We start from the raw sequence: 25,409 nt of genomic DNA on the forward strand, positions 1-25,409 counted from the left end.
CATTACCTTCATTCCTGCTTAATTCAATGTCAGCAAACAAACCGATCTTAATGATCTGCCACAGCAGTCCCAAAACCAGGTGAGGCTTCCCAGCCCTCAAATCCTCTGCACCAATGTTCACAACATGACATCCAATGGCAGAAGCTGAATTCAGTGCCAAGTTCAAGTTTTCCTGCAAGACAGCCAATTTATAACACTTGCTTCTTGACCTTTCTGTTTTTTTACAGTCTTTTTCTCCCTTCACTGAAATAACACTCAGTAATGACATTATGTATTAAGTTTACCCATACATGATCCACAGAAAGTAATATCCAAGCTTTGGTATTAAAAGCATAGCTAAAACAAATCTATCCTCATTTTTATAGTCTTTTCCAGATTTCCAAGGCAAGTTAACAGCATTTTTAGTTAGCCTCGATTGAAAGATACCGACCCTAAAGGAAAAGGCTGAGTTACTAGAGTAAGTATATCCATGTGGGTTATGTGTTGAATTTTTTAAAATGCCTAAATGAGAGGTCTACTGAATACACATGAGAGTTCTAGAAGTTCTGAATCTCCTCATCCCAAGAGATGGCCTTGCATGAGGAAATACTGCTATATAACGCCCTAATACGAGATGGAAAATAAAAGCCTTCTATTCTTCAAGCATGCTAATTAACTAAGAGCTTAAACATGCTTGCTTATTTCTGTATGTTTGAACGCAAAATGTAATGAAAAGAATATAGGGCTTTGCAGTTACACCTGGATTTGAACTTTAGTTCCAGCACTATTAACCTTGGTACAGCTCTGAAATCTTTCTGCATCACAGCTTCTATGAAATCTGGAAAATAATCCTCAACTCAGAGCTGTTGTAAGAATTAAATGAGACAATGCAAAATGCAGAGCCTTCAGTCTGTAAAACAGGTCCTCAAATAATAGTTTCATGGAAGGAGAGGAGAAGAGTGCATACCTGAATGATGAATGGTGTGAGTTTCTTCTTGTTGATTGCTCTCTCATCAATTGTATCAGGAACTGAAAGGTTGATCATTTTACTGAAACAGAAATTTTAAAATAAGTTGACTTATTTTTTAAATAATCCATAAATATTCACAAATATTTTAAGGCTTATTATAATATCTATCTCATGTAATCTGAAAAAAAAGCAATGTATGACTTTAGTCAGGTTGATCAAAAAACCATACATATAAAAATGCAAATAAAGGAAAGACCAAAGTGCTTATAGTAGTTGAATATTTCTGAGTTGGGGATTGGGGCATATTTTCTTATTTAATGTTTTGTACTTCTCACATTCTTTTAGAAGAATGAATTACTTGGATATTAAAAACTTTGTTGAGTAAGTGTTAAAAACAGATAATATCCCACATTGGAACTGAATCTCTCTGTTAGATTATATAATGTATAATTAAAATGATTTCATCTACAAAGACTGAAAATTAGTTGAGCATGAGATTCTTTCATTCACCAAATATTTATTGAGTACCTAGATGATGCACCTGGAGAAGGCAATGGCACCCCACTCCAGTACTCTTGCCTGGAAAATCCCATGGATGGAGGAGCCTGGCGGGCTGCAGTCCATGGGGTCACTGAGTCGGACACGACTGAGTGACTCCACTTTCACTTTTCACTTTCATGCCCTGGAGAAGGAAATGGCAACCCACTCCAGTACTCTTGCCTGGAGAATCCCAGGGACAGGGGAGCCTGGTGGGCTGCCGTCTATGAGGTCGCACAGAGTCGGACACGACTGACGCGACTTAGCAGTAGCAGTAGCAGATGATGCACCAGGTACCATATTTGGTGCTGAAAATACAGTGATAATATCGATAGAAAGAAAAGTTGTATTAATTAGGGCAGGATCTGACTTAGAACAACCTCATTTGGTAAAATTTGGAGTTAGACTCTAACATTTTAGATGTTTATACTACTGTCCTAAAACAAGTTATTTTGCATAGAGAAAACCGTGCTTATTTCCATGCAAAATTTAAATATTAAACAAATAGTATCATATGAGTCTCTCTATTAAAATATATGGGAAATTATTTCTTTACAGCCTATAAGTGGCAAGTAAAAGGGTATCTCACATTTTTAGAAATCATCTTTTTAAATAACCAAAATGACCGTATTGGAAAAAAACAAATTTTATATATTGTACACTGTCATCAGAAATATACCCACTGTACTGTTCTAAGTGTTCCAATATGTACTTACTCAATGCTCACAACAAATTTCTGAGCAAGCACAATAATATGGGGATCATAATGGATGGATCCTGAAATGCAAAGCAGTCAAGTACCTTTTTTTTTTAATACTTCTTCCCTACTATGGAAAAGGTCAGTTTTCATTTCAATCCCAAAGAAAGGCAATGCCAAAGAATGCTCCAACTACCGCACAATTGCACTCATCTCACACACCAGTAAAGTAATGCTCAAAATTCTCCAAGCCAGGCTTCAGCAATACGTGAACCGTGAACTTCCAGATATTTGAGCTGGTTTTAGAAAAGGCAGAGGAACCAGAGATCAAATTGCCAACATCTGCTGGATCATCGAAAAAGCAAGAGAGTTCCAGAAGAACATCTATTTCTGCTTTATTGACTATGCCAAAGCCTTTGTGTGGATCACAATAAACTGTGGAAAATTCTGAAAGAGAAGGGAACCCCAGCCCACCTGATCTGCCTCTTGAGAAATCGGTATGCAGATCAGGGAGCAACAGTTAGAACCGGACATGGAACAACAGACTGGTTCCAAATAGGAAAAGGAGTATATCAAGGCTGTATATTGTCACCCTGCTTATTTAACTTATATGCAGAGTACATCATGAGAAACGCTGGGCTGGATGAAGCACATGCTGGAATCAAGATTACCGGGAGAAATATCAATAACCTCAGATATAAAGATGACACCACCCTTATGGCACAAAGTGAAGAAGAACTAAAGAGCCTCTTAATGAAAGTGAAAGAGGAGAGTGAAAAAGTTTGCTTAAACATTCAGAGAACTCATGCCGTCTGGTACCATCACTTCATGGCAAATAGATGGGGAAAGAGTGGAAACAGTGGCAGACTTTATATTTTTGGGCTCCAAAATCACTGCAGATTGTGACTTCAGCCAGGAAATTAAAAGATGCTTACTCCTTGGAAGAAAAGCTATGACCAACCTAGACAGCATATTAAAAAGCAGAGACATTACTTTGCCAACAAAGGTCCATCTAGTCAAGGCTTTGGTTTCTCCAGGAGTCATGTATGGATGTGAGAGTTGGACTATAACGAAAGCTGAGCGTGGAAGAATTGATGCTTTTGAACTGTGGTGTTGGGGAAGACTCTTGAGAGACCCTTGGACAGCAAGAAGATCCAACCAGTCCATCCTAAAGGAGATCAGCCCTGGGTGTTCATTGGAAGGAGTGATGTTGAAGCTGGAACTCCAGTACTTTGGCCACCTGATGCGAAGATCTGACTCATTTGAAAAGACCCTGATGCTGGGAAAGATTGAAGGTGGGAGGAGAAGGGGACGGCAGAGGATGAGATGGTTGGATGGTATCACCAACTCAATGGACATGAGTTTGGGGAAACTCCGGGAGTTGGTGATGGACAGGGAGGCCTGGCGTGCTGCCGTCCAAGGGGTCGCAAAGAGTCGGACACGACTGACATTGACTGACTGAATAAACTGAACTGAACTGATGTACCCATGGGTTAGTTAGACAAACAACATCAGAACATTGCAGTTTAAGGAAGAGAGCATTTTCTTGCAGGGCCATGCAAGGAGATGGGTGGCTTATGCCTTTAACAATCCTGAACTTTCCAAACACTTTCAAGAATGCCCACTTATACAAAACTTGAGGGAGGAATGTGATTAGCTCTGACAACCTTCTTGCTGTCAGATATTCTATTCTTGAAGAAAAGTCATAGTGAGGTAACTGTGTTCCTGTAAACCTCTAGCAAAACAAATATTAGTCTCAATGCTGAAAGGTAAGATTCCAAGCTTGACTTTCACACTCCAAGGTCCTGTTTAGGAGGAGGGGCTTCCTGGGCAAGCTGATTATCCTGCCTGAGAGCATTCATCCAGCACCCAGTCTTGGTCCTCCCACCAGTGGCCAGTCACAGCTGAAGATGCAGCTCTCAGTCTCTGGGCCCTCCTCTTACCAAGGTCCCCATACCCTGCCCAGCCACCTTAAAGGAGGGAGCCAGGTGCCCAGCCCACAGTTGCCCTCAGTCTTCTCAGTCTACCCTAACTTTGGGGGGGAAGCTGGGTCTTGTAGACTCTGACCCAATCAGATTATTGCAAGCGTTGAGTCATGGAGGTGGGGATGGCAGAGGTAGGTTGCCTAGTGCTCTGAACCCTGGGCCAGGCCAGTGAGTGTCTCTAGCAAGGTCTCTGGACCTCTGCAAGACTCGGCCTTTGGCCTGTCCCCAGGCTCCACCCCTTGCTACCCAGACCAAGGCCAGAGGACCTGGAGGGCCATGGACGAAGGCTGAAATATACCTTTTACTACACTCTGCTGAGAGGCTGACTATTGGTGGACCTGGTCTTCTAACCTCTATGGTCTTTAGCTAAGGACGGCAGCTCCATGCCCATCTTGCCCCTATTACAGTATCTTCCTTGGTGAGATTATACAAACTTTGACTGAAAGTGGGTAACTTAGACCATCATGGTCTATTTCCACTAGCCCAAGATAATCACATTCTACTCTGTTTCTATAACTCAGGTAAATTAACTAACAATATCATGTGATGATATAGTTTTTATCTTCCTCTAACTGAAATATTATACTTAAAAAGCATAATGTCCCCTCAGACATATATATTGCAAATGGGGGAACCATTTATTCATTCACTGCTGGAGCTATAGTTGAATTGTTATATTTTGAAAACAATTTTTATTGGAATGGAGTTGCTTTACCATCTTATATTAGTTTCCGTTGTACATCTAAGTCAATCTATTATAGGCATACATAGATCCCTTCATTTTTGGATTGTCTTCCCATTTAGGTCACCACAGAGCACTGAGTAGAGTTCCTTCCACTTTTTTCGTTTTTGAATTCAAATTAAGTTATTTGTATTAACTGGAGGATAATTACTGTACAATATTGTGATGCTTTTTGCCATATATCAACATTAATGAGCCATAGGTATACATGTGTCCCACACATCCTTAAGCCCCACTCACCTCCCTCCCCACCCTATTCCTATGGGTTGTTCCAGAGCACTGGTTTTGAATGCCCTGCTTTATGCATATATAAACCTGAATGATGATTTTCCTGAATGATGAAATATGCAATTTTCTCTATATCACATATGAGTTATGGGTGTAGTTTTTTCTACATTAAATTTGATATCTGTATTTATGTTTGGAAATCTAGCTGTATATTTTTGGTCATGATAGATGGACTATTGTATGTTTCACATCTGGATATCTCTGCACTCTTTTCCCTACATAAATATGGAATGCTGTATTCTTCACATAGGAAAATTTGAGCACATGTTTTCCTGAATAAAGTATGGAATATTTTGCAGTTTTCTAATGAAAATCTCACTTAAGATTTTCGGACATGAAGTATATAATTCTCCATAGTCCAAATATGAAACACCGAGGCAAATTTTCATTACTGAACTAGGAAATTTGTACATCTCATAAATGATCATCTAGGTAAAGATTTTCCTACATGAAAGTTGGCATATTTCATATTTCACATAAAGAAATATGGACACAGATCTCCTTGTTTGGGGATACTCTGTATTTCACATATGAAAACATGGGTGCTGATGTTTCTACACTAAATATGTAACTCTCTATATTTCCCATTTGAAAATCTAGACACAGGTTTTCCTGCATGAAACATGCAATATGCTATATGAAAATCTGGAAAAAGGTTTTCCTGCTTAAATACTGAATGTTTTATTTTACACTTATTAAAATCTGTGTGCACATTCTGCACATGACATATGGAATTCTCTTGTGTTTCTCTTTGGAAAATATAGACATTCAGTAACCTACATTAAATATTAAATTCTCCTTAGAACTCATATTAAAATATTGGCACAGGTGTTGTGGGCCTAGGTTTTCAACTGTGAAATTATATAATTCTGTATGATTCACGTGTGGAAATCTGAGTGCAGATTTTCCTAAATGAAGTATGAAATCATGTATATCTTACAGATGATAAGTTAAGTGTAGATTTTCTGCTATATTGCTATATGGGATTCTGCATATTTCATATAAGAAAACCTTAATTATGATTTTTTGACATAGAATATGTAATTCTAATTTCACATATAGATATCTGGGAACAGATTTTCCTACTTGAACTATGACATCTCTATATTTCACATATAGAAATCAGTGTACAGATATTCACGCATCACATATGAAATTTTCCACGTTTCGTATGTGGGACTCTCAGGCCAGATATTTTAGAAAATATATGGAACTCTCTATATTTCCCAAGTAAAAACAAGATGAGGAAGTTTTGAGATGAAATATGGACGTTTGTTCATTTCTCATATGAAAACCAGGGTACAGATTTTCTTACATGACATATGAAACGTGTATATTTTAGATACGAAAATTTGAGTTCAAATTTTTTACATGAATTATGGAATTTTCTATGTTTCAAATATGGAAAACTTACCTTAGATATGCTTCTATGAAATATAGAATCCCTATATTTCCTATATGACATGTGGACCCTGATTTTGCTCCATAGTATGTGCAATTCGCTACATGTCATATATGAATATCTTGGTTTAGATTCTCCCACATGAAATATGGAATTCTCTGTATGTCCCTTTCAAGACATGAGGGCAGGTTAACTTGACGAACAATGGAATTCTTTATATTTCACATTTGAAAATCTAGGTGCAGATTTTCTACATGAAATATGAAATTCTGTACATTTCTTGTATTAAAGTATTAGTGCAGATTTTCCCACTTCAAATATGGAATTCTCTATATTTCATATAGGAAAGCCTGAAAGATGACTTTCCTACAGGAAATATGTAACTTTCTATATTTCATACACGAAAATATGGGTACAGAATTTTCTCCAGGAAGTATGAAATCTGTATTTCATGTCTGAAAATCTAGCTGTATATGTTTGGTCATGATATATGAAATATTGCTTGCTTCACATATGGATATATGTGCACGTATTTTCCTGCATGCATAGGGAATTCTGTATTATTCACATAGGAAAATTTGAGTATCCATTTTCCTGCTGAATCATGGAATTCTACTTTCATAAATGAATTTCTCAATTAAATTTTCTGACAAGAGATGTACAATTCTCTATCATTCAAATATGAAATTCCAGTAGCAAATATTCATTCCAGAAATACGAAATGTGTACATTTCACAAATGAAAATCTAGATAGAGCTTGTCTTACATGAGGTGTGGTACTCTTTACATTCCATATAAAAGATCTGAGCACAGATTTCCTTGATTTAAATATAGACTAATCTATATTTCACATATGAAAATATTGGCGTTGTGTGTTCTACAATATATGTATTTCTCTACATTTCACAAATGAAATGTTCAATTCTTCGTATCGCATTTATAAATATTGGCTGCACATTTTCCTACATGGTATATGGAATTCTCTGTGTTTAGCATTTGAAAATATAGACTTTCATTTTCCTACACTAAATATTAAATTCCCTAAACTTCACATATTAAAATATTAGCATGGGTTTTGTAGGCACAGTTTCTCAAATGTGAATGTGGAATTTTGTGTTTTGCATGTGGACATCACATTAGAAGTTTTCCTAAATGAAATATGGACTTCTGTATATTTTACAGGTGATAATTGGAGGAAGGGTTTTTCTGCTATATTGATACATGGGATTCTGTATTTTTCATATATGAAAATCTTATGATTTTATTACATAAATATGTAACTGTCTATATTTCACATTATACAACACTGGGAAAAACTTTACCTACATGAAATATGAAATCTCTACTTTTCACATATATTAATCAGTGAACAGATTTTCACACATGACATAAGAAATTTTTCATCTTTCATATAAGGAAATCCCATCCCAGACATTCATACAAAAAAACCCTGAAGTCTATATTTCATATATGAAAATACAGTTGCCAATTTTCCCACATGAAATGTGGAGTTCTCTCTATAGAATCACATGTGAAACCTGGACACCCATTTACCACAAAATATGAAATCTTCTATATATCATATAGGAAAATCTCTGCTCAAATTTTCCTCTAGGCAGTACTTAACATTATGTATGTCACACATGAAAAACTGGGTGCTAATTTACCCATGTACAATCCGGAATTGTGTATATTCTGGATATCAAAATCTGTGCACCAATATTACTACCTAAACTATGGAATTCGGTATATTTCACATATGAAAATCAGGGTGAAATTTTACTCAGTTAAAAATGGAATTCTCTATATTTTACATATGAAAATGTCAGTGCTGAATTTACATCATGAAATATTGAACTTTTTGTATTTCACTTTAGGAAAATCTGGATGCTGAGTTTCTTACATGAAATATGGTATTTTCTATACCTCATATATGACAATCTGGGTGGTGACTTCCTTACATTAAATATGGAAATCTCTATATTTCACAGACGAAAATCATGGCGTTGGTTTTCTTAAGATATGGAGAACCTATATGGTATTGGAGTTCTCTCTGTTTCACAAATGAAAATATGTGCACCACTGCTTCTTCGCAAAATATGGAATTCTTTGTATTTCTTCTATCAAAATCTAGGCTTGAACACTCTTTCATGGAAGTTGGACTTCTGTATATTTCACATTTGAAGATCAGAATGGATTTTCCTATGAGAAATATGAAATCACTGCATTTCGTGTGAACCACTGGTTCTTCAGGTACTGACACATTTGTTCCCTGTTTGTGTCCCTGTGCCTTGCACATGCGTGTGTACAGGTGTGTGCTTGTGTCACCTGTGTTTGCGTGTATGTGCATGGGCCCAGCCCCCTGCTGACATGGGAGATGAAGGCGAAAGAACATGAGATGTCTAACAACGAGAAGAGGAGGCAGGAGACGTCCACAGTCTAGGGGAGACTGGTCCACGCATCTCTGCGGTGACCCTGTTCAGGACAAGAATGAGCAAAGGATGGCCAGTGACAACTCTGGGTAGTGAGTCCACAAATCTGCAATTACCTCAGGAGACAAAGACAGGCTCACAATTTCTGCTGTGCTGTTGTGTGTGTTTGTATCCGCAAGAGGGGTTGGAGGGTTTGCAGAGTCACCCAGTGTAAATCAAGTGGTGGGGGCTCTAAAATCATGACCTGTGGACCCCTCAGTCTGTGGGGGCATTGGCTCTGATTAAAACTCTTCAAGAAATGGGCATAGAAGGAACCTACCTCAACATAGTAAAGGCCACATATGATAAGCCCACAGCAAATATTATTCTCAATGGTGAAAAACTGAAAGCATTCCCCCTAAGATCAGGAACAAGACAAGGGTGTCCACTTTCACCACTATTATTCAGCATAGTTTTGGAAGTCCTAGCTACAACAATCAGAGATGAAAAAGAAATAAAAGGAATCCAGATCGGAAGAGAAGAAAGTATAACACTCACTGTTTGCAGATGACGTGATGCTGTACATAGAATACCATGATACTATCAGAAAATTACTAGAGCTAACCAGTGAATTTAGCAAAGTCGGAGGATACAAAATCAATACACAGAAATCATTTGCATTCCTACATACTAACAATGAAAAATCAGAAAGAGAAATTAAGGAATCAATTCCATTCACCACTGCAACAAAAAGAATAAAACATCTAGGAATAAACTTACCTAAGGAGACAAAAGAACTATATACAGAAAATTATAATTTGATGAAAGAAATCAAAGATGATATAAACAGATGGAGAGATAATCCAGGTTCCTGGGTAGAAAGAATCAATATTGTGAAAATGACTATACTACCAAATGCAATCTACAGATTCAATGTGATCCCTATCAAAGTACTAATGGCATTTTTCACAGAACTAGAAAAAAAAAAGCCACAGTTCGTACGGAAACACAAAAGACCCTGAATAGCCAAAGTCATCTTGAGAAAGAAGAATGGAGCGGGAGGAATCAACTTACCTGCTTTCAAATTATACTACAAAGTCACAGTCATCAAGACAGTACACAAAAACAGAAATAAAGGCCAAGGGAACAAGATAGAAAGCCCAGAGAAAAACCCACACACATGTGGGCACCTTATCTTTGACTTAGGAGGCAAGAATATACAATGGGAACAAGACAGCAGTTTCAGTAAGTGGTGCTGGAAGAACTGGACAACTCAGTGCAAAGAATGAAATTAGAACACTTCCTAACACCATCAGTTCAGTTCAGTTCAGTCGCTCAGTTGTGTGCGACTCTTTGCGACCCCATGAACCGCAGCACGCCAGGCCTCCCTGTCCATCACTAACTCCCGGAGTCCACCCAAACCCACGTCCATTGAGTCGGTGATGCCATCCAACCATCTCATCCTCTGTCATCCCCTTCTCCTGACCTCAAACTTTCCCAGCATCAGGGTCTTTTCCAATGAGTCAGCTCTTCCCATCAGGTGGCCGAAGTATTGGAGTTTCAGCTTCAACATCAGTCCTTCTAATGAAAACCCCGGACTGATCTCCTTTAGGATGGACTGGTTGGATCTCCTTGCAAACCGAGGGACTCTCAAGAGTCTTCTCCAACACCACAGTTCAAAAGCATCAATTCTTCTGCGCTCAGCTTTCTTTATAGTCCAATTCTCACATCCATACATGACCACTGGAAAAACCATAGCCTTGACGAGACGGCCCTTTGTTGGCAAAGTAATGTCTCTGCTTTTTAACATGCTGTCTAGGTTGGTCATAACTTTCCTAACACCGCACACAAAGATAAACTGAAAATGGACTAAAGACCTAAATGTAAGACCAGAACCTATATAACTCTAGGAAGAAAACATAGGCAGAATACTCTATGACACAAATCATAGTAAAATCCTCTATGACAAACCTCCTAGAATAAAGGAAATAAAAACAAAAATAAATAACTAGGTGCTAATTTAATTTAAAAGTTTTTGCATAGCAAAGGAAACTATACACACAGTGAAAAGACCACCCTCAGAATGGGAGAAAATAATAGCAACTGAAACAACTGACAAACTATTAATTTCCAAAACATACACACAGCTCATACAAGTCAATACCAGAGAAACAAACAACCCAGTCAAAAAGTGGGCAAAAGTCCTAAACAGATATTTCTCCAAAGAAGACATAGAGATGGCTAAGAAACACATGAAGAGATGCTCTCCATCACTCATGATTAGAGTGTTAGTCGCTCAGTCGTGTCCAACTCTTTGCAAGCTCACGGACTGTAGCCCACCAGGCTCCTCTGTCCATGGAATTTTCCAGGCAAGCATACTGGAGTGGGTTGCCATTTCTTCCTCCAGGGGATCTTCCTGACCCAGGGATTGAACCTGGGGCTCCTGCACTGCAGGAAGACTCTCTACCATCTGAGGCACCAGAGAAGCTCATTATTAGAGAAATGCAAATCAAAACTACAACGTGATATCACCTCACACCAGACAGAATGGGCATCATCAAAAAGTCCACAAGCAACAAGTGCTAGAGATGGTGGGAATGTAAATTGATACAGTCACTATGGAAGACAGTGTGGAAATGCCTCAAAAAACTAGGAATAAAACCACCATGTGACCCAGCAATCCCACTATTAGGCATATGACCTTCCAAAAACCAAAGCTGAAAAAGACACACGTACCCCAGTGTTCACTCCAGCACTATTTACGGTAGCCAAGACATGGAAGCAAGCTAGATGTCCATCGACAGAGGAATGGATAAAGAAGCTGAGGTGCGTATATACAATGGAATGCTACTCAGCCATAGAAAAAAAGGAATGCATCTGGGTCAGTTCTAAGGAGGTGGATGAACCCAGAGCCTATTATACAGAGGGAAGTAAGTTAGAACGAGAAAAACAAATACCGTATATTAACGCATACATGTGGAATCTAGAAGGATGGTACTGATAAACCTGATCCCAGAGCAGCAATAGAGACGCAGACATAGAGAACAGACTTGTGCACAAGGGTAGGGGAGGAGAGGGAGTGGGTGAGATAAATGGAGAGAGTAGCATGGATGAATATACATTAACATATGTAAATAGATAGCCAATGGGAATTTGCTGTATGACTCAGGGAACACAAACGGGGGCTCTGTAATAACCTAGAGGGGTGGGAATGAGCGGGAAGTGGGAGGGATTCAAGAGGGAGGGGACATATGTACACCGAAAACTATGGTTAATTCGGGTTGAGGTGTGACAGAAATCAAACCAATACTGTAAATAATAATCAATCAATGAAAAATAAATATTTGTTAAAAGCTAGAAATAGGTTAATTTGGAAATTACCTAGAATGTCACAATTGAGAGGGAAAAAACCCCTTAATATGTGATCTATTGCCTTCCAGGTTCCGTTCTCTTCATTTTTAAAAAGTATGAGATAGGGGAGTTAATGTCTTCATGATACTGTATCTATTATTTGGACCAGGAACTGTTCTCTGTGATATGTGCATGCTGACCTGACATCCCATGGTCTTTCATGCACTTAGGAGACACTGTGTTCAATCCGTACACGGTAAAGTTTCCTGCGGATGGACATGTGGATCTGCCTTTTGATCCAGAGTACACTAGACACCGCAATGTGTTCCAGATTGGGGGTCAGATACAACACGTCTCTGTTCCTCTCCACCTGGCACCAATCTGACTCAGCTCTTGCCAGGGAGGTGACTTTGGGTAAATTCATTCACCCGTTAACCGCTACGTGTTTCTGCTTCCTCAGCTGCCGAAAGGGATGACAGCATTAAAAATGCTACCTCATAGTGTTGTGATGAGTACTCAAAGACTTCATTATACGTGCACACATGGAGAGCTAACCACGGTTCAGAAGGGTGAGCTTATCTTCCTGCCTCTCTTCACTTCCGTTTCTGCTTGTACTCACACCCCCGTCCCCGCCCCCACCCTTTTCCCCTCCCACCCCAACTCCGCTCTCTAGCACCCGTGTTCCATCCTCAGACTCTCCATCCAAAATCATGGCTGACGATCTCCTCATGATTTACCTCAGAAAATATCCATACCATTACCCTTGGATTAAAAATCATGAATATTAGCAGAAGAAATAAGAAACACACTAAAACTGGCAATGTGAAAACTAAACAAGAAATAAAGCATTAATGATGAAAGTTTGACTATTAACATTTTCATATCTTCATTAGATTGAGATTTTCAGAATTTGATACAGGGGAATTACACTTGATAAAAAGAAAGCCAAAATAAAAAAAAACCTATGTGAAGAAGTTTCTTGGCCTTTAAATGACCCTCTGTAAGGTTTTTAAAACTTTATATACTCTAGTTCTATAACTGGCCAGTGACCACTTACTTCCTGTCATTATACATATCATAGGAAGGGGTCATTAGACTTGTAACTGCATAGAGAATATGCACTAAATTTTTCCATACGAGCACATGATGAAGCCTCAGTGTTGTATTTAGGCTTCACAATGTCCCCACAGGAAGAGCCGAATACTCATTATGCTAAAAAAAAAAAAAAAAAAATCCTTCCCCCATGCCTCATACAATCCATTCTTGAGGCCCTGAAGGGCTGAAGTGATGCTGCAAGGTCCATGCGGTGAGTCAAAGGTGGTCTTGACACTGTGTCCCTGGAGCACTATCCAGGGAAATGTGGAACAGCAATAATATTAACTACAGTAATGACAACAGCTAGAATTGACCGGGAACGTACCATATGGCACATACTGTTCTGACACTTTCCCCTGTCTTAACATGGTCAGTGTTCTACACTGCCCCATGAAGTAGTTAAATTTACTCCAAGCTAGTGCTTCTATGTGGCTAATGGAAGAATGAGGCACAGAGACACTATGTTACTTGCTCAGAGTCGCCCAGCAGTCAGGGAACCACCGGTCTCGAGGCATTGTGGAAACCTCAGTGTGTTCTGTATTTATTCAGTCAAGGCTAAGATCCAACGGCTATGGCAAAATATGTAGAATAACAGCTACCACATAACACAAATTGATCTTACCTCATAGAAATGCACACGAAATAGAAATCGGATTTCTTCAGAAATCTTTCAGATAGAGGCTTGGCAAGACTGCATCAGGATGTTTTGCAGAAAGGATAGTCTGAGAGCCTCCTCAGAACAGCAGACAGCAGGTCAGTGAGTCTCCTAGACTGGAGGTCTTGGGTTTGTGCATCAGAGAAGGCAGCAAACCCCTGTCACCTACACATGCTCCCAGTGGAGACAGAGCCTGGCAGGAGGCAAAATAAGACCATTCCTCTGCTCTAGTAGTGCCTAGACAAGTTGTCCATGTCAATCAGAACTGAGGAATTCTAAAAAAAGAAAAATGGAGATTTCATGATCCGCACTCGGTGCATCTCACTTAGTGCAGCTACAATAGTGCCCTAGAATCTGTCCGTTTTCACTATGCTTGGGAAACTCTCAGGGACTTTAGTAAACCTCATTAGTAGCGAGACTGTCAGCAAAATAAGGGAAATAGCGATCAGAACACATATCAGAAAAAAAAAAAAAGTAGAGATGATCAACAAAACCCAAAGCTGGCTCTTTCAAAAGATCAATACAAATTCATAAACGTCTACTCATGTAGACCAAAAAAAGCAAGATATCTAAAGACAACACTTACGAATATCGGAAGTAAAATAGATTTCAGATCTCACAGAAATTAAAAGGATTCTGTGAATGATTATAATAACTACATCTGGCAATTTCGGTGAAAGGAACTAACTAACAAAGTTGAGCCAAAAAGAAATAGATAATCTATTTAAAAATCGAGCTTGTAGTTGAAAAATTTACAGAAATCTCCAGGCCCAGGTGGTATCCCTGGCACAACAGACAAAGGGAGGGAAAAAATGGGTAGGGACAGAGAAAAGGTGACTATATTCTAACACAACCAGTTACTCAAGGTAAAATGGGCCAAATCCAAGCAATGTGATGAAGCCATTGGTTTTATTTTCTCATTGTCCTCCAGCTTCTCCTTCCTGCCTCCCTCCTTTGCCCCAGTTGCTTCCTCCTTCTTAAGTCCTGCCCTGCATCAAGAGTAGCAGTGTTATGAGGCGCGATTCCCATATTGTAACTGATATCCGCTGGCTGACTGACATTCAGCTGGATGCTATCATCCCTGCAGCTGGTATACTCAAGCTTTCTGTCTCATCATGGACCAGAAGGTTTCACTCCTAATTTCAGGTATAGCTAGGAGAGAAGGTGCAGGGCACACGTTGGAGCCTTGAGTCCTTCATCTGTGAAATGCGGATGACCACAAATTGTGGGAGAAACAGAGATTTCGGCACCAGACCCTTTGCAATGAGTGCTAAACCCAATGAAACATGACAAACTCAGAGCATCACGGGACTCCTTGACATTCAGAAGCACCTCAAGTAGATTTCCCTGCCAGGACTGTTGCGTTTATTGTTCCTTCAGCCTGGAATGCTCTTCCCTTAGGTAAGCCCATGGCCTGCTCCCTCACTTCCTCCACATCTCTGCTTAATTGCCATCTTTCAGGGAGATTTTCCCTCATTATCTTGAATAAAATAATAACATCATACCCCACACACCCCCTTTCCCCTGATCTAGTATTATCTTTCTTCATAGTGCCTGCCACCCACCCTTGATTTACTTACTGACTACCAGGTCTCTGAAACGAGAGACTTGGTCCGTTTTGTCCTGTTACAAACTCCTCGAATAGCGCTCTGGTATATGGCAGGTGCTCAGAAAACATTTGCTGAAGGACAGTCGGGAGCCAGGCCCTTTACACACATCGCTAACATGCACAGGTACCCTCCAAGACCGACACTGGCCCCACTGAATTAATTATCATACACGCTCAATGACACACAGTCAGCATGTCAGGTTCCAGGCTTCGGAATCATATCTGCCAGCTTCCAAATCCTCAGCTCCTGGACAGAGACCTCACAGCCAAGAACTCAAGAGGTTTTATTTCTAACACAACGACTCCAAACAGCTCAGGTAGATACCCAGACACACAAAAAAAGGTCACTGAGTATCTGCACAGAGAGCTCACAACTCGAGCCTCAGACCCTCAAATACGACAGAGACCAAACACACTGCGACAAAGAGCCTCCAAACAGACCAAGGTCGTCAAGACAGAAACAAATGAGAATCGCACAGATACTTCACATCACGGAGACTGACTTCCGAACCACTCCGGACACTTACTAAGTTAATACAGAAACCGCTAAGCAGAAAGACATAACCTTGAGTAACTCAAGAACATCATACAACCTGCAGATAAAGTTCCCAGACAAATGGAAAACCTGCACCCTGTGCGCAGACCCCAAGCAGCTGAGAGTTTCCACCTTAAGACAAACCCCTCCTCAAAGCAGCTCAGAGACAGCACAACTTGGGACCCAGAATCAAAAGCTCAGAGATCTCACATTCTGGGGCGCAGACGCCTACACAGAGATCTCACACCCAGGGACTCAAGTGCCCCAAAGCTCCAAAAATGCACATCCCGGCACACAGGCACACACATCCTAGAGGCTTTGGACTATGGCTCTCAAAATCCACTCCGATCAAATACCCCATCACCCACAATCCTGGCCAATGGCTCAGAGAGATCAAGCGTACCCAAAACAGCATCTGTGATGTCACACGTAGCCATACACAACCCCAAGCTCCCTGACCCAGGTTACTCTCCAGGGAGAGACACGAAACAAGCCCTGAGACCTCTCCCTGGTCATGAATTGCATGCATCTGTGCGACTTACCGCGCGTTGCCATCTGATCCAGACTGAGGGAGAGCTCAGTAAGACTGAAACACGGTCGCCCTGCACAGCCACTGACTGTGCCGAACCTCGCCAGTAACCAAGGCAGCCATTCAACCCCTTCGGGAAAAGCGGTAAAACTCGGAGAAAACATGGCACACTCTGAAAAGCCGGGCAAACGAACGCAGGCGCACTGGTATACACACGCCTCGCGCCCAGAGGTCCAGCTCCGCGACCTCAGTGCCTGTCTAAGACAGGCAGCCAATGGGAACTGAGCAGGAGAAAAAGGAGGGCGGGAGTAGCCGGACTTCCGCGTATACTCGCGCTCCGGAAGAACTAATTCCGGCCATCTCCCGGTCGCCTTACCCCCAAAGCGGCAGCCAATCTCTCGCTCTGGAGCCATCCCCACCTTGGATGTGACCATGTCAAAACGAAGGGGTGGAGTTGGAAAAGAGACAAAGAAAGTTGCGGCTTAATATCAGTGTCCACTCAAATTCAAATGCGGCGGGAAGGCGGAGTGGAGCGAATGCGGTTGGACCCAGTGGCGCCATGAGTGCCTCCGCTGGGAACTGTGGTCGATGCCCGACGCGGTGTCAGGGGACCCTCTGTGTTGTCACACGCACTCTCCCAATGGTACCTTCCAGAGTGGGTGGTCCTACCGCTACCCCTCAGCGGTACATCCCAGGACAAAACTGTTTCATCTCGAGCGCCTCTTGGTGGTGAGATTGGGGAACAACAGACGTAGATTCCCCAACCTTCCCAGGATGATAATGCAAAGGGTGGAAAGACAAAGTCAGGAGGAAAACCCCACAGATTGCCACACTCTTGGACTCGGAAAAAAGTCTTCATAAACTGAAGATTACTCCTCTGTGGTGGCCACTATTGTAACAGGAAGCATTCAAAGAATTTTCTCTGTGCTGAGCATTGGCATTGGTGCTTGTTTGTGCTTTCCTGCTTAACACAGAATAGGTCTCATGGGGAAAGGCGGCCACAGTCCCCCAACTGGCAGAAGAGATAAAGCTACTGAGAATGGAATCCGAAGGCCTGGCGTGGGGACGGCCTCTGTCGCTGACTGCGAGTGATATGTGAAAGGACAACAGGACTTTCCATTCTGTTAGAAAAGGGGTCATCTCCAAGGGGACCCAAGGACACCATGTAGGTGAGATAAAGACCACAGCTTTGTCATCATCTTGTCATCCCTGAATATGTTCCCTAGCAGAATCCTCAGCCTGTCTAGCTGTGCCTCTCTCAACGAGTTTAAATTTATTCATTCTGTCATTCAGTCATGTGTGAAGCACATGTATGTGTGAAGCACAACTATGAGTGTTAGGAAGGAGAAAATCAACCTTGCCCTCATGGAATGTACATTCTGTTGGGATCATACACCCCCAAACTCTAAGTAATTTTTCAGGCGTTTGTAACTGCCGTGATTAAAATTAAATCGGGATAGTGAAATAGAGAGAGGGGATCATGTCTAGAAAGAGTGGTCACGGAAGTTCTTTCTAAGATTGTGACTTTTGAGCAAAAGCCTAGAAGAGATGCCTCTCTGGGAGAAGAGTACCCCAGACAGAGATAATGGCCAGTGGAAAAAGTGGGGAGTGGAACTCAGTGTCGTGTGTGTGAAAACAGTGAGGAGGCTGATGTGACTGTCACAGCGTGATGGAGGCAGAGCCAGGAGATTGGATGAGAGAGGTAACGAGGGGCAGGTCCCATAGGGCGTACTGGCCATGGGGAGGACTTTGACTTGAGCCCCAGGAGGGTTCCTACAAGAGAAGCCCCCATGCTTCCTTCAGAGGCCCAGGTCAGACAATGATTGTTGAGGAACGCCTGGTTTACCCCCAAGAAAACCACAGGCCCTCTGAAGCTGAACGTGCCTTTCCTCGAATCCCCACTCTCAAGGGGAATGCCCCCTACTGCTCCCAGTGAACATCCATGTCAATGGATGATACCCTCAGGAGAGCCAGAACAAGGACCCTCGTGGTGTGAGTGAGGTCACATTCAGTCTTACAGAGGCAAAGAGGGACGATGTAACAGGCACGGAGTTGTCAGGGAGAAAGACAAAGCTAGAGCATTAGATAGGAGCAGAGAGACTCTTTCTGGAAGCAAAGTGTCCCCACTTAGTTAGCAGCCACCTATGGGTGCCCAGCCCTGCTACTGGATGATGTACCTGTCTCTACAGGAGAAAAGAGGCCCCTCCTCGGGGACTGCCTCTAGGGAGTGATTGAGTTACCCATGGCCAGGGCATCGGTCATGCTCCCTTGACACACATCAGGGGCCTCTGCCCATCAAGACAAGGACATGTTCCAGTCATGGGGAGGCTCATGCTGTACACAGGGTCCCTCACAACCTCTTCTGTCCAGACTACACTCCTGCTGACCTCAGTGCCAATGAATGCTTTAATGGGGGAAAGAGAGGCAGGGGTCTCTGCATTTGTGGTGGAGCCTCATGAAAATTGCTGAGTGTGAAGTTTCTCCCCACCTGCTTGGAGCCTCACCTCTGTAATTTTCAGCACCACCTCCCAGGGGATGAGAAGGTTGCATTCCATATATCCGGTAACCAGCTGAGTGTGTGATGGGGAGACACAGAGAAATATCCTGACAGTGCGTCAGTCACAGGGTCCTTGCGGCCCTGTGCAAATGCCCCCCTCCCTCACTACCTGGCCAGGGTTGTGCTGAGTCTTCCCTGCCTCCTCCAAGGAACCCAGGCTTACATCCAGTTTCTCCCCTCCTCCGGTGCTGAGACTTTCCATCTGCACTGGGCTTTGGATTGGGCTCCCATCTACAAACAGTGCCCTCCTTGTTGTGGGTTGGGCAGATTGAATGAGTGAGTGTGTGAACACAGATTTGGTCACAGGGCCCCTATCAAGGGTGGTCATCATGTCAGAAAGTTTTGTTCTTATCAGAGTTATTTCCATGGGCTCCTGTGAACTGCACATCACTTACTCTCCCTGAGGATGGGGCCCCAAGCTTTCATCTCTGTAGGCAGGCATGGTAGAAATCATAGCAAATGTGAAATCACAGGTCTACTTCTAGACCCGTGAGAGTGGGGTCTATCCAGCCTTCATCTCAAGAACACTCTCATTTGCAGATACATGAACAGCTCAGAGGCCCATCCCTCTGGACAAAGACCACCCCTCCTCCCCATAGTTCAGAGACTCCATACCTGGGACAGAGATCCACAAATAGTTCCGAGCCTGCTCATCCTGGACACCAATACCAAGCAGCTCAAATATGTCACACCTGAGGACACAGACCCTAACCAGCTCAGAAATTCCCACTGTGGCCTCAGATGAGTTAGGATCCCTAAGACAAACAGCATTGCTCACAGCCAGTTCTATCGGGTGAGGTTGTAACCTCTGTGGTTGCTGAATGACACTGCATCCTGAAGGAATTCAGAGTGAAAAACAGGATGAGGCACACTATGCTTTGGACCAGCTGGCCTTTATTTCGTTGCACGGATACCTCAGGAAAAGGTTCAGTGACGCCAGATTCTTGCATCTTCCCAAACACAGAAAAGCATGAAAAGCGGTAACTTGTGATATCTGATCTCTGTGTTTCACAGTAATCTTTCACCAATATCCATACTTGACTGAATGTATTTCCTAGCCAAAATCATACTGACTTCTCTGCTACCTCCTCAGAGCAGGTTCCTCAGAGCTAACAGAGTAGCTGTGTCCTGGGTTCTAGTCCCCAGAAGACCCTGAATCCAACTTAGACTCCCAACACTTCCACCGTATGTTTTTCTCTAAGTAGACACTACTCAAGCTAACAGCTCCCCTTTAGCTCGGAGGCGTCACACCCCTCCGCACAGGGCCGACAGGCTGCACCCTGGGACACAGAGCCCCAATTCTTTCCCTCTGGACTTCCGTGTGGGCAGTGGCACTGAGACTCTGTTAAGTCAACACCAAGGGAGAGAGGCCGCAAGTCTTGCAACCCCTGCAGTCTGCATTCACCAGCATGTCATTCTGAGGAAGGCAGTTTCACTCCAGGGGTGTGGTGTGCCTTAGAGCTGAGGGGTTCTGAAACTGATTTCCCATGTCTGGGTCCCTGACTTAGGCCCTAACCCTCCCCCCATCACCGGTCACCTCTGGTCATGGTAACTTTGTATCCTGCCCCATGGGAGGTTCAGAGTGAATCCCAGATCCAGAGAAGAAGCCCCGGGGACTTGGTCGTCTCTCTCAGCACCCACTGTGGGCTACTGAATTCTGGAGATCGGAGAGGGTTTCCCCTCACTGTGCCTATGACAACTCCCTTACATCCCTCTAATCATCTGTCATCTTCCAGAGTCCCTCTCCTGGTGACAGCTGCCACAACTCCTCTCTCTCCGCAAATTCCCACCCCTCCCCTCATCTTCCAAGAGGCCTCCCCTCCCACCTCAGGGGCCTCTTTAGCCCCTCCCCCAGCCCGACTCCCAGGGCCTCATTGACACCCTCACTCCATTTGTGGCCTCTCAGCTGGCACCCCCCTTCCTCAGAGGATCCCGTGAGGACCCTGTCTACTCCCTGCATTCTTCAGGACACCTCTCTCCTGCCCACACACAGGGGTCTGTCACAAATTCCTGCTGAGGGAGGAACGGAAAATCTCTCCAAGATCCAGCGAATATCCAGACCCAGACCAGGAGTCCAGGGCACTTCCCTCAGGGCTGGTGGGAAAGGGTGAGGGTCTGTGAGAGAAAGAGCCAGACTCAAGGTCCCACAGGTGTGACAGGGTTTTCTTCAAGGGACCTAGTGAAGAAGAAGTGAGATGGCACCTTAGAAGTGCTTAGGACACTGCAACTCAGAAGGATGATTACCTGAAACTCAGAGCCCCGCCCAAGGATGCCTGCTGACTCCTAGAGTGACCTCGCTAAAGCAGCCACTGACTGGGGAAGCCTCTCCAGCCTGTTGACTGGGCAGCAAACACTCCTGGAAACTGGGTTCCACTGGCCCTTCGGTGCTCAGGCCCCAGGCCCCCACTGCAAGCTCTTGCTCATCAGCCTCAGTGCCTGTGTGAGCCCTGGTCTGATCTGGGGTCTCTGTCGCTGTACCCCGCGAGAGCCTGAACCTGCGTTTTCCACGTGGGCTGTGCAGAGTGGTCTAGTATTCCTTGCCTTCCAAGCCCCACAACCAAAAACTGCTGCCTGTGTATGCTAATGTGCAGGGGACGGGCGTGGGCAAAATGGGGGTTGGAGTGGCCTCCTGGACATCTGAGAAAGGGGATTCCCCTCTGTCCGCCCTGAGAATGATGTGAGGAGGTAGGAAGCAAGCTTGACTTCTCCTGCACTGTAGATTGGACAGCGCTGTGGCAGCATCTATCAAAGTGAACACTCCTTTCAAAATCCTTGTCCTGTCCCTGAAGGAAGGATATTTTCTGTCCAGTTTTGTCAGTCACCCCAGTGCCCAGCACATAGTAGGTGCTCATTGGGTGATTGGTGACCGACTGAGTCTTGATCCAGCAGCTCCACTTTAAAAATGTATAATCAACACACCCACATTCGTAGACCTGTGTGTAGAAGGAAGGTGGTAGCAAATAATTGTGCAAAACCTCTTTATGTCCATTAATTGTCAATGATCTTTGGATGGTAAACTAACGGTGAGGGGTTCATGGTAGAGCATGCAGCACGCACTGGCCGTGGAACACAATGAGGGGACCAGTGTGTACTGATCCTATGGAACTGCTTCAGGAGATGCTGTTAATAGTTGTGGGGAGGGGAAGCAAATGGGAGATGCTCATAGTGGGGCCTGCTCTGTGTGTGTATTTGTCTGTGTGTGTGCTCTGCTGTGCTTAGTCGCTCAGTCATGTCTGCCTCTTTGCGACCCCATGGACTGTAACCCTCCAGGCTCCTCTGTCCATGGGGATTCTTCAGGCAAGAATACTGGAGTGGGTTGCCATGCCCCCCTCCAGGGGATCTTCCCAACACTGGGACCAAGCTCAGGTCTCCTGCATTGCAGGTGAATTCTTTAGCATCTGAGCCACCAGGGAAACCCAAGAATACCAGAGTCGGTAGCCTATTGCTTCTCAGGGTTCTTCCTGACCCAGGTCCGAACCGGGGTCTCCTACATTGCAGGCTGGTTCTTTACCAGCCGAGCTACCAGGGAAGCCCTGTGTGTGTGTGTGTGTGTGTGTTTGTGAAAGCCGTGTGTGTGTGTGTGGTTTAAATACAGAGAAACCTGTTTGAAAGGAACAAGGAGGCAGTGATAACTAACCCCAGTGGTAGGTCCTGGGAGCAGAGAACGTGGAGTGAGATGACCTGTGTAGTCCATGTACTGATATACTAATGGAATCTCACCAGCCCCGTACTCAGATAATATTTGAGTAACTATTAATATATAAAGCAAGGTCATATGATGAAAACAATACCTGTAGCACAGAGCATTTGTATGTGAGGGCCTCTGGAAGATGTCCAGGAACAGGGTTCTCAAACTTACATGGCCCAGGGCCAGGCAGTTAGTGTGCATAAGGGAACCCAGCTCATGTGAGGGTAGGGAAGAGCAGCACATGGCCACGGTAAATGTTCCCTGCTGATCCGCTTCTGGTGTAGGTACAATAGAGAAGATGGGGTTGGTGCAGACTCCAGACCCTCGTGACAGCCTCCGCCGCATCATAAATAGAGGTAATTTTCAGGACTGCATCAAAGTTGTTACGTCTTTGCACTCATGTCAACTCCTTGGGAGTTTCCCTCAACCATTTCATCGCAGAACACACAAACACAGACACGTCATAAGGAAAGATAACTGACCCTCTGAACCCAGAATTCAATAACTAACTAAGATGGACTTGAGGGGACTTCCCTGGTAATCCTATGGTTAAGAATTCACGTTGCAGTGCAGGGCATGCGAATTCGCTCCAACCACTGAGCCTGTGGCACAGCTAGCGAGTCCGTGCACCCCAAATTGAGTTGCGGATCTTTCCTTGCGGTGCACAGACACTCTATTTATGGTACAGGTTTACTATTGTGCTAATAAATTATGTCTTTTACAAAATAGATACAGAAATGTAAATTGTAAAGACATCAATTAAAGATAAACTTTTTAAAAAAACAATTATCCAATTAAAATAAATAAATACATTTTAGAAAACAACAAGACTGACTTAGGAATTGGTTCAGCCCATGAGGAGTTAACAGGCTTGTATTTATCCTCCCACTTTAAGTAACTGAAATTTTGTGATGGTTCTCATACATAGTAGAACCTGCAAGATGCTGATGCCTGAGAGAAGGGGGAAAACGAGGTGAGAACTACAATTTTCCCTGGCTTACTTCCTGAAGAAGTTTCCAAGCATTAGTGCAGGAAGAGGGAACCCACCCAGAGGCCAGCACTCTGCCAGATCTGACGAAACAGAGTACAGCATTCAGGGAGGCCAACACAGCTAGAAATCCTGGAACACAGGACAAGAGAAAGGGGAGCTGCACCTAGCAGGGAGGACTGCAGAGAGAGAGAGAGAACAGGAGCGAGCGCTACCGATATTTGTACAGGGTTCCCTGGGAGCCCCCTGCTCCATTCCGATCAGCTCATATGTGTGAAGAATGCACCTAAGGCCACGAAAAGAACCACCGAAAAGGAGTGGGTGGAGCGATCTCAGAGTTCACAGAGGGATGGAGATAGTTCTTCTTCTTACCTGCCAGAGGGAAGAAAACACTCATAATATGCAGGTATCTTGCACATTACTCAGCAAGATATTACCTCAGTAGCGGGGCAAATTAGCCCTAGATTAGTGACTGCTCTGGTCCAATCTAACAATGATTGAAAGCAAGCCTGAAAAGGATAAATCTCCTTCTAAGCATCTGAAATGCATCACAGGCTCGGTCTCAAAACTACTGAAAGGAATTATTATTATTGCTATTACTATTATCATAAAATCCAGAACTCAACAAGGTACAATTCTCCATGTCTAGAGTATAGTAAAAAACTGTATTGCATCGAAAATGTCTATAGACAGAAAACAACTGAAGGCCAGCTCAACTACTGAAAAGATTGACTCAAACATCAGCAGCGACTCTGATGTGACATCAGCAGTGGCAGAAAGAGAAACAAAAAGACACGTTTCATACACAGGAACAAATTTGAGAAAGCAGAATTCTCATCAGAATTTATACCACCCAGAATTGTCTAATCAGTGCAAATGCTGTTTGAAACGTGAAGATGAAGTGGAAATATTTAAACCAATGACTATCAAACTAAAAATCTAAGAATATTCATTGCTAACAGATCTGCCATACAAAGTCTTTTAATGAAGTTCTTAAGGAAGAAGGAAAAGGATAGAAAAACATGTGGGTCTGTACAAAGAATTGACTCATACTGGAAATAGTAATACTTTTTATAAATATACATTTTAAAAGTAGTTAATCTCATATGATAATCATTGAAAGCAAAAATATTAAGTGTACCGTGGTGTTTGTTACATATGCAAAAATAAAATGTAAGAAAAGAATAGCAGGAAGGAAAGGGAAACACACAGTTTTAAGGTTCTTCGATAGGAACTGGGTATAGTATTAATTGAGGGCTTATTGGAAGAAGTATAAAATGCATATTGTAAACTCTAGAGCCACCGCTAGAAAGATTATTTTGGCTGTGCACTCAGCTCGTGGGATCTTAGTTCCCTAACCAAGGACTGGACCTGGAGCCATGGCAGTGAAA

The 25,409-nt window shown here is 43.0% G+C and overlaps 1 protein-coding gene across 4 annotated transcripts in view; it reads right to left on the reverse strand.

Moving 5' to 3' along the window:
- LOC145536789 (plastin-3-like) overlaps positions 1-17,425 on the reverse strand; it is a 38,323-nt gene extending 20,898 nt beyond the window's left edge. For 2 of the 4 annotated variants that reach the window (XM_081566627.1, XM_081566630.1), the window contains exons 1-4: positions 16,799-17,050; positions 14,080-14,387; positions 947-1,028; positions 7-172 (exon numbers count right to left, since the gene is read on the reverse strand). In XM_081566627.1, the coding sequence (XP_081422753.1) occupies positions 7-172; positions 947-1,028; positions 14,080-14,084 (253 nt within the window). In that variant the 5' untranslated portion in view covers positions 14,085-14,387; positions 16,799-17,050. Of the gene's footprint in view, positions 1-6; positions 173-946; positions 1,029-14,079; positions 14,388-16,798; positions 17,073-17,161 lie in introns of those variants that run through there. The other 2 variants (XM_081566628.1, XM_081566629.1) reach the window with 2 other exon arrangements.
- Positions 17,426-25,409: the final 7,984 nt, after the last annotated feature.

This window comes from Giraffa tippelskirchi, chromosome X, assembly GCF_054371585.1.
Source record: "Giraffa tippelskirchi isolate mGirTip1 chromosome X, T2T-mGirTip1v1.2.pri, whole genome shotgun sequence".
Classification (NCBI taxonomy): Eukaryota; Metazoa; Chordata; class Mammalia; order Artiodactyla; family Giraffidae; genus Giraffa; species Giraffa tippelskirchi.